The sequence below is a fragment of the Prinia subflava genome, chromosome Z (assembly GCF_021018805.1).
Source record: "Prinia subflava isolate CZ2003 ecotype Zambia chromosome Z, Cam_Psub_1.2, whole genome shotgun sequence".
NCBI lineage: Eukaryota > Metazoa > Chordata > Aves > Passeriformes > Cisticolidae > Prinia > Prinia subflava.
Window position 1 is genome coordinate 82,609,208 of NC_086283.1, and position 16,369 is coordinate 82,625,576.

At 39.9% G+C, this 16,369-nt stretch overlaps 1 protein-coding gene across 3 annotated transcripts in view; it reads left to right on the forward strand.

The window, feature by feature from the left end:
* The window catches only part of UNC13B (unc-13 homolog B), a 207,018-nt gene that overhangs the window by 124,987 nt on the left and 65,662 nt on the right, over window positions 1-16,369 (forward strand). For all 3 annotated transcript variants that reach the window (XM_063421947.1, XM_063421948.1, XM_063421949.1), the window contains 5 exons: window positions 464-542; window positions 2,270-2,344; window positions 3,012-3,231; window positions 10,858-11,085; window positions 11,393-11,534. In XM_063421947.1, coding sequence (XP_063278017.1) covers window positions 464-542; window positions 2,270-2,344; window positions 3,012-3,231; window positions 10,858-11,085; window positions 11,393-11,534 — 744 coding nt within the window. The remainder of the gene's footprint in view (window positions 1-463; window positions 543-2,269; window positions 2,345-3,011; window positions 3,232-10,857; window positions 11,086-11,392; window positions 11,535-16,369) is intronic.

The window sequence follows — 16,369 nt, forward strand, 5'->3', positions numbered from 1 at the left end:
GGCTCTGACTGTTGCTGGGATAATTGCCCTTTTACTCCATTGTCACTTCTGCCAACAAATGCCATCTCCTGTGTGCACAGGTCTGGTTGCCTTGAAATGATGAGCACCATGAATGATCTCTTTTACAGAAATAAAAATAATGTCTTTTCTCCTACCATGTCAGGTCTTTCCTAATAATTATATGGCCCTCAAGGGCCAGTATTAAGTGTGTTCTAGACTAGAATCAGAAGATGGGTAGCAGCATCCTGCCCCTGTGCTCCCTCCTAACAACCAAGCAGGAATGTCTGGATTGCTGAGTGTGAAGAAGATAAACACTTAATCGTCTTCAGCATTAACTTTACACTTTCTTAAGTATAATCTTCGTGTTGTTTTTTTTTTTTCCTTCAGTAAAGCATCTACCTCTTCATCCCTCCTAACCCTAAATTAATTAGTTTTTTTGATTTTTTCCCTCCTGAATTTCCAGGCCTGCAGGTGGTCTCTATGGCATTGATAGCATGCCTGATCTACGCAAAAAAAAGCCAATTCCACTTGTCAGTGATCTGGTAAGAGATTTGTTTGTTTCTCTTCTGCCACACAACATTTACACAGCTGGCTTTACTTTCTTGATATATGGGCATATTCGTTGTCACTTCAAGAAGCTCAAGTGTTTTGTTAAATTAATTCTTATACTAAAGGGTTAGGAGTACTGCTTGAAAAATCTCAGTGAGAATGGGCAGTGGTTTTGTAGACAATTTCATTCATTTGACAGAATTAGGGTATTTCTCAGGTTCTTAGTCCTTTTTATTTTACACAAAATATTTGATTGTTTTTAGGCTTGCATAATTTTTAAATGTTTTGCTAAAAATCACATACCTTAGAGAAAGTTACCATGTCCATATGAGGTTTGGCAGCTTACCAGAAGGCTGGAATTTTAGAGGATAGATAAACGAGCATATGTGCTTGGATTTTAAAAGCTATTTGCAATATTGCCAGTAGACTTCTGCACTGAGGAAGCATGAGAACCAAGTGAGTAATGAGGACAACTTTCATATGCTTGTATGATATGGTGAAATAAGGCTTCTGCAGGACAAATGGTTTTCTGTTGGCTGTATTCAGTACACGTAGCAATTTCATGCTTGAGGGAAATGCTGTAACAACTGAAAGATCAAAGTTTCTATATCCTGTAATTCATGTGAAAAGATGCATTCAATTTTGTCTGCCAGCTTATCCATGGGCAGCTTGGTATGTGTCTAGCTAACTGCTTGTATCTTAAATCTTTGCAATAATGGCATTAACTTGTGTTAATTCCCTTGAATGCACTCATTCTCTCTCTTCACAGGCCATGGTAAGTGGAGGTGAAGACTATCCATCAAGTCTTCACCAGAAAAAACTTCCCTTACTTTATGTGATTTCCTCCTCTTCTTCTTTGCTTTTTGTTTTGAACCTGCAGTATTGCAGTGAATGCGTATCCAACACTCTGTCCTGCTCCATCACTGTTAGAATGAACTTTTTCAGTTTCTCTTGAAACAGAATAAAGCGGAACATAAATGGTACAAAACTGATAAAAGTTGGATGATTTCAAAGCAAATGCTGCTATCTTTAAATATCCTGCTCTACCTTCATATCACTGGAGTGGCTGCAGAAATCCCTTGTATGCCACTGTAAGGTGCTGCAAAGATGATGCCCTGTACTGTCCACAGCTGCAAAGCAATGTTGGCATGATTGAAAGGCAGTTCTTTGAGGGAAAAATGCAGTTCATTGTGTTCAGTGATGGCTGATGAATGTGATATACCATCACATTCAAATCTCTGCTCCCACCTCACTCCCTTTCTTTTATTGTTTTTACTTGCAACCTCTTTACTGTCACATTTTGGAGTGTTGTACGTTTTGTAAAGCTGATAAAATAATTTCATTTTGGATGTGGATGAAGTTGATGTAGAAAAGTGAGTCGGTTGTAGTGACCTCAGACAGTAGAAGGGCTACTGTTGCTAACAGAATGTATAAATGGAGATGGGAACCCAGGTTTCATTGGCAATTCTTTCATAGAAACAAATAGAAATTTGCTAGAGTGAGACTGATTATGGACAGATGGAAACAAGTTGGAGGTCTTTCAGAGTATGCATTTGACTCCCCTGAGATGTGAACAGTCATTTAATAAACCAACTTAAAAGCAGTATATTGCTGGTTTGATGTCTGGCATGACAGAGTCCCCTTGCTCACATCTCTGGGCATGTAATGCCATTGCAATTCTAAATGTCAGTGGTGAATAACAAACTTTTTTCCTCCCTAGTCACTGGTTCAATCCCGAAAAGCTGGAATTACCTCAGCCATGGCTACTAGAACATCTCTCAAAGATGAAGAGCTGGTAAGTAGGAGGGTTGCTTCACTTCTCTTAATTCTCGGTAGAGCAAATTAAAGGGATTTGGCTCTCTAAGATTCAGAACCAGCTTCACAGATGTCTAGAAATAGAGATGCAAAGCTTCCTGTATCATTTGTTTAAAGAAACCAAACATGTAAAAATACTATTTAATGTGTCAGTATAATCCTGGAAATTGTAGAAACACAGAATCACAGAATATGCTGAGTTGGAAAAGCACCCATCAGGATCATTGAGTTAAACTCCCGATCCTGGATAGGACACCCCAGGAGACATCATCTGCCTTGATGGTTGTTGTCCAAACACTTCTTGATCTCAGTAATCTTACCATTTCCTTCTGTGCTGTCTGCCATAAGAGATGGTGTGTGAAACTTGCTTTATTCAAGATATTTCCCATTCACAAACATGAATTGTTGTCTTCCAAGTTTTTTAATGCCCAGGGAGACATTTTTGGAAGGTGAGGGGTGTCCTCTGACAGATTTTTTACTGCATGTAAAAATTTGATGCGTTTGTAGCTTTATTGCACTGTGTAGTGCAATAATGTGTAACTTTATCCCATTGGTCATGCCTTTTCCTGTGAAAATCTTGTGTTAACCAGCAAAAATAGGCTCAGTCACCTTCCTGGATTTTGATTTCATGTGCTCTTGCCTTTCAGAAATCTCACGTCTATAAGAAGACCTTGCAAGCCTTAATTTACCCCATCTCTTGCACAACCCCACACAACTTCGAAGTGTGGACAGCCACAACTCCTACGTACTGCTATGAGTGTGAGGGGCTGCTGTGGGGCATCGCACGGCAGGGGATGCGCTGCGGGGAGTGCGGGGTCAAGTGCCACGAGAAGTGCCAAGACTTGCTCAACGCTGACTGCCTGCAGAGTGAGTAGTGGCCAGTGGAGTCTGGCTGTTCCAGAAATTGTTGCCAGGGCCTTCCTAAATATCCTTGATATCTCACGGATCAGCGAAGCTGCAGTGATTGAAGTGACTGTGTGTTTTCTGGAGAGGTGCCATTGGGCTAAACCTACCTCTGGGGTGCACAGACAGCTCCACTGATGCAGAAGGACTTTGCAGCAACATTGTGCTTTATGTCCTTTAAAAGAGGGTTTAATTCTTTACTCTTTCACATCTGTTTGTTGGTTTTGGTTGATTTTTTGATTGTTGGTTTGGTTTTTTGTATTGTTTGCTCTCTTTGTGACAGCTCAGGTTGTGTATTTGTCAGCATATCCTGCACTGAAATGTGGGTTGGATGAACAGGGTATGGGGCTGAATATTCTGACATTTGTTCTATCCTCCCTGCCCTGGTATTGCAGTCAGGTTGCTTGTTCCAACCATCAGTCTGTGTTACTGTTTTACACTTTTTAGAGCAGCACTGTGTTCCTGCTTAGGATATCGAGTCCCTGGACCTTGGATTATCTATACCAGCAACAGCCTGGGAAGGCATTTTGTCTTTTCAACAGTAGACCTACTTGGCTGAACCACTTCAGAGACCTAGGGCTGAATTAATAGAGATGATGGGTCAGATACAAAGGTGTTCTTTGAGTATATAGGCAGTATTTCATCTTCCTACTAGCGTTTCTGGTTATTTTGTTGGTGTAAAAAACAAAGTAAAACTAAGTAAAAAACTAAGTCATCTCTTAAAGGAACTCTAATTTTGCAGAATAAATAACACCTTGCCCAAACAATGGAGAAGTTTAAAAGGAATTTGATTAAAGGGGGAAAAACAGGAGAAAAAAGTATTCATTTAAGCATCTGCCTTGGTCCAGTTGTTTTTATTTGATTTAAATACCATTTTTAATCCAATCTCAAATTTATATTCCTGATTGAGAGCAAGATATCTCAGTCCAAATGGAATAGAAATTTCTTCCATGTGTGTTAAATGTTAAGTAGGAAGGTGTAGCTCTTTCTGTTCACTCTTACTTTTCTCATCATTGTAGCTTGATGGACTAAGTCAAAGGAATCACAAAAGTTTATGAAGTATGAAGGGACTTATTGCAAATTCCTGTCAGCAGCTCTAGGAATATGAAAAGTCAGGTCTTGTGTCTGCCTTAGGCTGTAGTTGTTTGGGAAAGCCAGGCTGAGTGATTCAGCAAAGGATACCAGTGAATCATAGGTCATTTGTTTTTTCTTATGACTCTTCTTAACACCCCAAATGGATATAGTTTATACTTGTATTATTGATGTGTGCAGAGTCTTAAATTTGTCATTGATAGGTCACGTCTATTTGCAATGGCTTATTTGTAAGACACAACTGATCCTGGCCAAACACCTCTGTCTCCCAGTTGCTTAGTGGTTCTAGATTTGTCTTTGAGGGTTGAGAGGTGAGTTTGTAGCATTTGAATGGTTGCATCATTGACACCTTGGCTTTGTTGAGACGTTTCTATGACTAAGCAAATAGCTGTGGTGTTGCATTTGGTCCAGGAAAATGTAGTTTGGTCACAGCTCTAGTTTTCTGTCACAGTCTGATGCACAGGGTCAGTTCCTGAGAATAACTTTTTTATTTTTGGAGTTCACCAGAACTCTCTGCTAACTGGTAATTTTCAGTATTTGAGGTGAAAAGCTCGAGGCATCCAGACTTGATTCAGATGCATACCCATGATGTTGTTATGTTGCAAGGGAGTTGTGCTGTCTCAGCAAGGGAGAAATCTGTGAAGGAGAGAGGAGGATTAGGTTTGCACCAGCAGCAGAGAGGAAACAGGCACAAAGCTGTTGTACAGAGCAGTGGTCCTGGAGTTAAAAACAACAGGGAAAAACCTCTGTATTAAAGAAATAGCTAATGAGTAAGAAGTATGTTCCTGCAGAGGAAGGTTGTGGCGATCCATGTTCAAGAAGGAAGACTTCAGGTGGGAATGGGTACTGGAGAGGGTTCAATAGTAGTAGGAGAAATATGAGAATGTCTCGAGAGAGGATGGTATAAGGTTATTAATCTTTCAAGAGAGAGGCTTGGCAGTCTGGGACAAGGAATGATGCTGTTGCAAAAAAAAAATAAAAACAGCTATACTAGCTATACTATCTGTCCTAATGGAATGTTTCTAAAGGGATGTTGTGGAGCCCAGGGCAGAGGCGTAGAACATCTGCAGGTAGTGCACTTGCTAGGACTCTGATTTCGTCTTAGAGTTTACAGTTATCCCTATCTTAAAGCCTTTCTGGGCAGTGGATACTGTTTCATAGCTGGGAGCAGTGGCTGTGTGAATTGGCTTAATCCTTGTTTGAATCTGTTTATGCTTTCACCATGTTGGAAAAGAGGGAGATAAGCTACAGGGAGAAGGATGATCTTTTTAAGCCTATTGTTTATGAAAGAAAAAAAGGGCTGAATTTGCTGTGAGAAATTAAAGGTAGAAGACAACTCAGTGATTCAGACTCCCTGAGAACAGGGAGTCTCTGGAGCTGAGACTGAAGAATAACCATGGGGGAAGGTTTTCTTATCTCCAGTTGTAATTACATAATCTTATGCAATAGGTTGTGGGATGTGATGATGGCAATACTGTGTGTTTTTCCATAGAATAGAAGAAACAACTGGAAATTACTTTTCATATATGGCAAAGCATTAAGTAAGAACTTGTTATTTTATTTAGGGGGTTGCAGATGTTTTCACATTTTCTTTCAAAAGTAAACTCAGGATACTTCATCATGCAGAGTTACAAAAACAGAGAGGAAAGAACTGAGAGTACACCAGGCTTAAAATGTGTGAAGCGTGTAGAAAGATAAAACTCAACCAAACAAAAATTTTACTTACTGAGTTACTTGTAAGGTGTCCAGAATCAAGGAAGAGAAACTGTGAGCAGGGTTACCCACTGGGCATATGGAAGGTATCATTAGCTGAGGTAGAGATGTAGAGGAATTTGGAGATGGTAATTATGTAATGAAAAGACTGAAAAAACAGAAGATACTGGTGGGAGTTGGAGAAGGGCGTGAATGTGCCTCTGGAATGGGAAAACAATTGTTCTCAATACTAGAAATGTATTAAAAGGCAATTTCAGGCAACTGTGTTCTTAGCTTCAGTGTGTTCATGCTAGAATTCTTCTAACTGGAACCCAACAAGCCAGAGGAAAATGGAGAAATTTAATTTCTTTTTATACATATGTTTGAGGAACTTAGTCTGTGCTTGAGGAATGAGAAACAGAGTGTCATGGGGGACAAACAACAGTTTGAAGATCCCATAAATTCAAGACTGAACTTTCTTGTATACTGAACTCAGGAGGGATTTTTTCCTAAGAGAAGCTTTATTATTGCTGTCGGCAAAAAAACCAAAACATTCTCAGGACATATCTTCACTTATGTCTATTTAGGGCTTACAGAAAATGTTACAGTGGAGTAAAATAAAATTTCAGACTCGCAACAAATACAATTCTATTGATTATACCTTGAAGCCTCAGGATATATATTCACTTCAATCTGTGTAAGTCTTCCAGAAAATGTTGCATTGGAGTAAAATGAATGTTCAGGTTGGTCACAAATACTTTTCCCTTGTTTATGGCTTAAAATTTTGGCTAGACACCTGGGGTTTTGTTCCTTAGATTTAGAATGTGCTGTTTATCCATTTTCCATCCTTCATACCTTTCTGGGGAAGATAATTCTCCAAGTCTTTTGGAATTAAGTTTGGTTATCTCTTCTGAGGGCATTTTTCTTTGTCTCTGTTTTAAAGAATCTGATACACTCAACAAATTTATCATCAGTGTGGGACTGCACTGGTGAAAAATTCAGCAATGCTTTGTTGCAATTTGAATCAAAACCCATTTGCACTACTTCAGCAGGGCTATTCAATGAATTGGTGGTGCTTGAGGTGCAATAACCTGGAATCAGTTGTAGTATGTGTACTGCAGCCTCCTGGTTCATAGTTGTAGGTACTTAGGAGTTATTATTCTGATGATAGGACACGTACCTTTTCATCATAAGCTCATAAATACCTGCTCAAGGGACAGTGCTCTTTTTTTAGCTATCTGTTATTCTTGGTAGTAGAAATCTCTGCTGAATGGGTGCCTTTCCTTTCTTACTTGGCTGAGAGTGGATAAAGGGATGTTCTTTAACATTCCCATGGCATGCAAAGCTTTTGGAAACTGAGCTTTTATCTCTTGCCTTGAGCATTGCTGTAGTACTAACTGAATTACAGTGGGTTGGGCAATTCTGGTGCCAAATCAAGAGTAAATCCGGGGCTGGATGTGTAGGAAACCAAAGAACAAGTGCAGAGGAGTAATTACCAAGAGGGTGGAAGGGAAGGACATGATGTGAGCGAGAGCCTGGTGAGAGGCCTGTACAGTTCAGGGATGCATTTTGTTTGGATGCATTTTGACTCAGGATTGCAAGGCAGGTATAACTGTTGCTTTTTGGATGAGAAACTTGTGTGTGTTGTACCCTGAGTTCAGAGGCTGCAGTTCTGAGACCGAGAATTAAGTTATGTGCTAATCATCTTGGCTTCTGAGTTGAATGATGGTTAGGCACCATGGTGATGAACAGTTGTTTGCTCCCCGAGTCCTATGGAGGAAAATATTTGCACAGAAGGAAGAAGGATACCTTTATTTGAAACTTGAATATCTATTTTAAGTTTCAGGAATATATAATTTCTAAGCATTATCCGCCTACTGAACAGCTGCCTTCTATCCTAACAGTGTTGCTTTCTTGAATTCTTCTTAAAGCATAGAATAACAGCACTGGTGGTTTACTAATAGCTATATCAATACAATTTCCAATGTAGATATATTTGCGTTCTGTTTTCAGTCATAAATTGACTAATAATTCAGTCCTGGAGAGGAAGAAGGAAAGCCCAGAACCTGTACACATTACTTGTATACTCCAATGCCTTTCTATTGCTATTCACAGGATTTGAAAAGCTGATCCACTGACCAAAAACCTCTTTGCAGCTTGAAGAAACACAATCCCAATCCAAAAGAGGGTGGAGGAAAAACACCCTCTGCCATTCAGTATAACAACATGTTTTGCCTTTAAAACACACACATCATAGTTAATTAGTCCCCAATGGTTGGTTTAGAAGCCTTCTTGGTTTTGTACCAAGAAGGAGGTATCGAAATTAAGAGAGTGTGTTGTTGAGACAGCAGAACAGACATTGTGTGTTCTTTGTTAGTCTGTATGATTAAGTAAGGTGTCTGTCTGACAGTATCTGCAGGCAGAGACCGACCTTTTCCAGGGAAGGAATAATGGAACTGCCTGGGCAAATTATCTGGGCATAGTAGGGAAGCAGTGTGGATGGAGGTGGGGGATTTCCTCTGGAGTCACAAGGCAGATCCAAGTCTTGGAGGTGACCAGTGGGCTGTAGGGGTCTGTGTGTCACGTCTTGAACATCCTGCAACCCAGGATAAATCCACTATGCAAGGTCCCTGGAGGTTGTGAGGATGTTAAACATTTTTAATTAGAACTCCTCCATTTGTCCAGATTTGCATTCTAAAGCCTCATTTGATGCTCCTGCAATGCTTGCATTAAGGCGAGTTTTAATTTGCTCTTAATTTCCTTGAAGTCAGAAAGGTCAGAGCTGATTTCTTTGGATCATGACAGATCTTAGAATTCCAGCTAGGAAAGGCACATTGTTCAGTTTGGCCTTTCTCAATAATTTTCTGTAGTTCTGCATATATAACTTAGAGTCCATCTCCATCCTCAGGAGACCTAGTTCTGTAAAAGCTGAATAGCACTTCTTATCTGAAGTTCAAAGCATAGCCCCTGGTATCATTTCAGTTTTATATTCCTTTAATAAATGTTAGGTGCATCGCTGGTGAGTAGAAACAGGAGGGACTGTGTAATTAATTCCAGTATTTTTTATTTAATTTCATCTTAAGCCAACAACAGGAAACTCTGGGGCATGTACTTTTTATTGTACTAAAAGAAATACTGAACATCAAGCCTCTAGCGAGAAAAATGAAAAAGTACTCAGGTAATGTAAAATTATGGCTTGTTCCACACCCAGGTCCTTAATAACATGCCTTGGTATGCAGTGTCCTTAATGAACTTCTGACACTTCAGTGGTTATAGTCTATTGCAAACTGGTTTTATTCTCTTTGGTTATGTACTGCTGGCCTCCCTTCTGTGTGTGTATACATTCATAGGACTTTTTTTTCATATTTAGGCACTACTTGCTGAAACAGTTTTGTATGCAAAACTGTAGTTCCTTATAGCAAGGGCCCTTCAGATATCATATTTGACCACTTCTGGAAGAAAACAGTTTCATGTATCTTTGTGATTGATGAATCCCATTGCACACACGTTGCACCTGCTTTAATACATATTTTTAAGATAATTTAATATTTAGTGAATACCTGAGTGAGGACATTTTTCCTAAGACTAAGCTTACTTTAATTAAACTGTCCCGGAGAAGAAAAACAAACAAAAGTATATTACATTAAACAGAAAGGTTATGATTGAGTGTGTTCACAGGACTTTTGTACTGGTTTAACTTAATCTGACTTAAGATCATAATTTGAAATTGCTGCAGACAGTATATAGAGAGACTGTGCAATCCTGAGATCCTGCTTTTCATTTCACACCTGAGTTACCTGCCCTGTTAGCTCACATTGATGCTTTTATTGATGCATGTCTCACATCTGACACAGTAGCCAATTTCTAAATTTTGACAGTAAAAATGACTGTCAGAATTAAGTAGGAAGTATTTAGTGGTGGGAGTAGCCTTATCGCATAATTATATGACCTTTGAAATTTTTTAAGAGGTATGCAAGCAACCAGAGGCTTCTCTTTTGTCAGATGGAGTTGACTACCTGTGCAATTACAGACTTTGTGCCTGGCCCTTATGTTTCCAGCTGCTGGACACTGTAGTAGCACTGCATGCTTATAATAGCCCAAGTTTTGAGTTTGCTATCTTATTTGTTATAGTTAATATACCTGTGCAGTTCTAGAAACTGATTGTTTGAGTTGTCTCTGTGCAAACTGATAAAACAGAATGGCATCCAGAGAGGCAGTCTGTGTTTCTGCAGCTTGATGGCTGATTCAAACAGACTGGTTCCAGGCAGAAGGAGACAGATTTGCAGTGAGTCTGAGCTCAGCAGGGAGCTTTGTGACTGACACACATAGGTGGAAAATGGTGACAGTTTGGACCCATCTGAACTTCTATTCTATCGTGCTGAAGTGCAGCACTGAGACAAGCTCATAGGTAGTATTTGTAATGCAGGTCCTATGTCCTCTTCTCAGCACTTACCTAAGCAAGGAGTTATTTGTTCACAGCGAGATAATGAGAGTAGAGGCTGTGCTGATACCTGCTGTTAATTTAAGAACCTCATTCCTGGGTGTTCCTCAGCTGTAAGGATATTAAATCAACCTGTTGTTAGGAGGGCAATCAGATCCCAGATTATAGAGGAATTGCTTCCTCTGCCTCCAGATGGTCCAAGTTCTCTGTGTATGTTGAACAGGGGGGAGGGAGTGTAAATGTCAGTATCAGGAGCCATCATGCGAAGGGTAACTTGTAGCTTTGATCCCCCTGTCCAGATGCAATGAGACATGATTTTAGGTGTGTTTGTTCCTGATGAGCATTGTGTATTTTCTGGTGCACAGGAGCAGCAGAGAAGAGCTCGAAGCATGGAGCTGAGGACCGGACCCAGAATTTCATCATGGCCATGAAGGATCGCATGAAAATACGGGAGCGGAACAAGCCTGAGATCTTCGACTTGATCAGAGATGTGTTTTGTGAGAGCAAAATGACACATGCTCAGCAGATGAAGACCGTGAAACAGAGCGTGCTTGATGGTACCTCAAAATGGTCAGCAAAGATCACAATCACCGGTGAGTGGGAGAGTCACGGTTCTCTTGGTCTCACTTGGGAGCCTCAAGGAAGAGAGTTAGTGTGAAATTAGAGCAGAGAGGAAGGGCTTCTCTGACCTCTGTGTTTTGCTGCTGGGTACACATACAGGGAGCAGATGCAGATACCCCTACTGCAGGCACTGTAGTGCACCATGAGCTGAGACTCATCAGAAATGCTCTCACGAGGGATATTCCTGGTTCTCTGGCCGTTATGAGCTGCTTCTTCACATGGTGATTGGACACTTTGTCTTGTTGCACAGTGGTGGTAACCCTTCTTTTTTTCTTTCAGTGGTGTGTGCTCAGGGTCTGCAGGCCAAAGACAAGACTGGGTCCAGTGATCCATATGTAACTGTTCAAGTGGGTAAAACAAAGAAGAGGACAAAAACGATCTTTGGGAACCTGAACCCTGTATGGGAAGAAAAGTTTTACTTGTAAGTGCTCTGACAAGGACTCTCAGCCCCATGTCACCTGTTAGTATGATCTGTGCTTTGACAGCTGTGTCTTCTCTCTCAGTATGCATTCCCACATCCCCTGTAATCTGGGATGGTTCTATTTTTGCTCAGCATTGTGTGTGTGTGGAGGGTTGACATCTTTAACAATGTAGGTAGTGCACACCTATTTATCTCATCTGTCTTCCTTGTTTATATACAAATGGTCTGCTTTATGAACACATCTATACTGATGTTCCTAGAGAATGCTAAAGGAAAACGAAAATATTTAAATTAACAGCTATTGTTACTGGCTAAAAAAATCCTTGCCGTGTGAGAGTAAAATCTGTGTAAAAGGCTAAGGAAACTTCTGTGACCTATTTCTGGGATCTACTACTGGTGTTTGGCAACCAAATTTAAAGGTAATTAGTTTTCTGTTATCTGTGACACCAGCAGCCTATTCTTTCAGTTTTGGAGCGTCAATGTAACAATAACTCAAAGGAGTTATTGTTGCAAGAGAGAACTTCCAAGATGATCAATGTATTGAGAGCTGAATTGAAAGCAAAGACTGAAGGCACAATTCTTTAGATAACAGCTACACTCAATATATAATGTTCCATCCTGCTTTTATTGAATAAGTAATCAGAACTGTCAGTTTGTCATTGAAGATGTTAATAAACCAAAATGGAGACATGAAATCCAACAATTGTTTTCTGAAGATTCTGGGTGATTTCATTCAGCATTGACAGTCTTTATTTCTTTTAATGTGTAAGGTCTTCCATTGTACCATCTCTCTCCTTCCTTTCTTTTCCTCCCTGTTCTTTCCTAAACTGCTTGGGGGGAGCTCTCTCTGCAAAGTGCAATTTGTGTTTTAAAATCAGTTTCATATCTGTCCAGCTTTACAGTGTACAGTAGAAACAAGATGATTTTTAAACAGTTTTGGGCTACTCATTAACGTCAGAAAAACCCTACTGCTATTTTGAATGAATAAACCCCTGGCTTTATTCTTAGTTTAATCCAAGGTAACATTTCTGCTTGGTAAGTAGGAAGAGTGGCTAGGTGCCATTTGGTTAACTCTAGTCACAATAGCAGCAAGTCTGTGTGGGAGCCTTAAGGACCTTGATTTACAATGCCGAGTAGTTACCATGGTATTTGCAGTGTGCTCCCTTCTAATTTTAGGAGCTTCAGCAGATACTCTGTTTAAAGATAGACAGCTGAGTGTGATAAATGTCACTGTTTTAATGGTGACACTGTTCAGACTTAATTGCCATGTCCATGATTCAGCAGATAACATGCTCTTGGGCATTAGAGTTGATGCTGCTTTCTGTCTTGCCTGTGGTGATTGCCTTCCTTGCCTTGGAATAGCAGGAGGAGATGAAAGGAATGAGCACAGTGTCCACACTGATGTCTGAAGAGCATTTAATACTGCAATCAGTGTGTTGTTCCATTAATAGATGTCAAAGTTTACCTTCTGCTGGATGAGGAGAGTGTTATTTAGAAGCTTGTGCAGCACTGGTTTTCTACACACCCATGTTCCTATTTTGCATTTGTGGATCTTTTTGCAGCTAACAGCCTAAAACAGTTCTAAAATTTTCTAACCTATAATCAAATGGAAATTTATATGAACACATTCAGGCCCAAAATACCCATTACATACCAGGATTTTTTAGAAGAGATTGTCAGGTCAATCAAGAGATTGTCAAATTTTAAAGGGTTGGATGGGGAGATGTCTTTTATTCTTAGAATAAGGTTAATTTCTTGTAGAAAGGTGTGCTGGTAGTTACTGAAAGCTTTGCGGTAGACATATGAAAGCTTTGGTGTTCAAAATGGTTAAACAATACAAAAAGAGCAAGATGTGTAAGTAGAGAGATCAGGTCAGCTACTAATGTGTGTGTCAGCAGTGCTGGCTTGGTGGGCTTGTTTGTAGATGATGTTCATTAGGTACCTAGTGCCTGCCATGTGATCACAATTCCAATGTGTTTTTCAAAGGCTGTATGTAGAGCCAGAAATCTGTGCACATCAGTCATTAGAATTATAGCACTGTTATTATACCCATGGCATAAATGAAGGCACACATTGTACAGATGAGTGATACAAGTCTTTCTACAAGTTCAGTAAAGTCAATTAAAAGCAGCTTAAATAAGTTGGAAAAATTTTATGTCTCTTGTAGCCTACTGTAAATAGGGGATTTTGTCCTTATTTATGGTGATTGATAAAAAAGTATGCAAACTTAAATATCTCTTCCTTTTTTTGTTTTCTTTATATTTTCAGAAAAAAAAATGTGGTAGGTTTGACCCAATTCTAAAGTTCAGATTTAGAAACATATTTTAGAAAAGGCAAGGTTGAAAATGCTTTGGGTTTCTATTTTAAGTGTTTTTTAGGTCATTACTAGCCTGTGTAACTGTAGGCATCTGCTTAGATAAATCACCAGTTCTTGCGGTGTATTCATATTGCCTGAGCAAGTGATTTGCAGGCTGTTTCTTTCTGAAAATTATCCCTTTGTATATTTACATCGATAGCTTTAGGAAGTAGATTGTTATGGAGAGATTTTTGTATATTTCATCAGCGTTTGAAGACCTTTGAAAACATAAGGTGTTGGTTTTTCTGCTCTAATCAAAGTGTTGCAGGCTTGATGCAGACTCTATACATGGTTCTTGGCCGTAGGAGGCTTGTTTGGGGACTCCAGCCACTGCTGCAGCACAATGCTCTGTGAACATGCACTAAGGATACCCAGCTTCCCTTGGGTTTACAGCCCCTTTGCTCCCACCGTAAAATTTCCCAATTTCTTTCTTCTAGTTGTGATGAGCAGGCTTACAGATGTCTTCCTCCAATTGCTGTATGTATACTTTTCTCCCCTGAGAGCCCTCAGCTCTCTTCCCGTGCCCTTAGCTCTGGCTGGACAGAAGGCAGCATGTGTCCTGCCTGCAGCTGCATTCTGAGTTGTCTGTAGTGGTTGGTGCATGAGAGCCAGCTGGCTGCAGGCTTTCCAGGGACAGCAGCTGGTATGGGTTTCTCTTCTCCATCTAGCTGTTGGTTTTTCACAAAACCTGTTGGAACGTAGAAGCTTTCATAATAAATCTGCATAACTCTCATTTCCTTATGAAGCAGTCCAGTAGTATTAGAAGGAAGCTATTTTTGCCATATTCAGTGCAATTAGAACAAGACAGCAATTCTGCATTTAGACATGTTTTAGAGTGTCAGTGGAAATTACAGGGTTCCTGGATTTTTTTTTTTTTCTGTAAAGGCTGAAACCGAGCATCCATTTGCATGGGTTACAATAGCAGACAGTGCTTAGGAGAATAAACCTGACTACAAAGCAATTTCAGTTTTAAAGGGAGAGTTCTGAGATTGTTTGAAGGCTGCCTGTCCATACCTTTTGTTCAGGGAATGCCATAGTCTTTAAAGACTATGAACATTAAATGTTACTGTTCTGCCTGGCACAGGTGCAAAATTACTTGTTCATTTTACAGTAATATTCCCTTGAAGTTGTATGGTCTGAGTACAGCTGTGTCTGAAGCTTTGAATGGTGGGTGTGAAGTCATTGCCTGGAACAGATTACATTGTCTCTGAACAGGTTGCAAGAGGCATGTTTATTCTTTCTCACTGCAGAAGAATAACTGATTTAAAACGAATGCAGGGCCTCGTGCTAGCAGACAGCCAGTATTTTTCTAGCATGTGCAGAGCCCACATGATATACATACCTGTTAATCTTTTGGGAATGGTGTTATTGCTCAACTAACCACTGGCTAGTTACCCTAGCTTCTGTTTGGTTCCACAATTTTCCTTTTAGCTGCTGAGCATGTTGTCAAGCTCAACATCTTTCAGTTATCTCTCTGATTATATGTGCTGTTCCAGAGCTGTAATTTTGACTTCCTTTTCTGAGATCACTGTTTATAAGCATTGTAACTCTCCCCCTCAAACTCCCTTCACTGTGTGGCAGAGACCATCCAGTTTGTCTTGCTTTCTTTAATCTCCAGGTACTGCAGATACTGAAACTGGCACTCTGATAAAATCTCACTTGTTTCACTGCTCAGTTACCAACATGATACTTAAACCTGAACACAGACCTGATGCCTTGTGGCAAGCACCAGCTGGAAAGCTGAGTTAATGTGGCTAGTGATGTAAAATGCAGAATCTCTTTATCTGGTCTTTGCAGTTAAAAGAACTGCACCATTACATTGTTAGTTGATATTGTAACTCCGGGTAACCGCAAATGATTGTACTTTTCTCCTAAGAAAAGAGCTTCATGTAAGAACTGAAAACACATTTCTTTGTTCTTAGACAGCAACAATGGGCTCTCAGGGCATATTATTGTGCTGTCATGCTTAACTTACAAAGTACTGAGGATTTTCCTTTGTTCGTTTTCCACTGATTTTGCCTTCAGTGTTTTCAACACTGTCCTTTTTTCTCCCTAAAAGAGGAGTCTTGTCATTGTTTAAAAACTAGCCTCTTCTGAGAAGTTTATTGCCTTCCATTGCTGCTGCAGTTGGCCATAACTGAGCTGCCAGTTGGACCCTGCAATATTTTGACACTTCATTTGAAACACATTTAAGTCCTCTTGGTTTTTAAGCTGCACCATTTCCCAAAACAACTCTTTTTCTGCTCCCATTCTGTATGCTGTTGCACCTTCTTACTGCTATTTCTCATACTGGCTGCTACAACTACTCCTTCCCTTCTCATGTTCCATAAAATCACTTCTTTTTTTTTTAGGCTTTGCTCCTCAGAAGCAGAACTGTACTCCTCAAATGATCACAGGTCCTAAAATCTTGCTGATCTGTTCTTTCCTTTATATTTTCCTACCTCCTGAACTCTTATCCATTATTTCTGTAAGGAGCTCT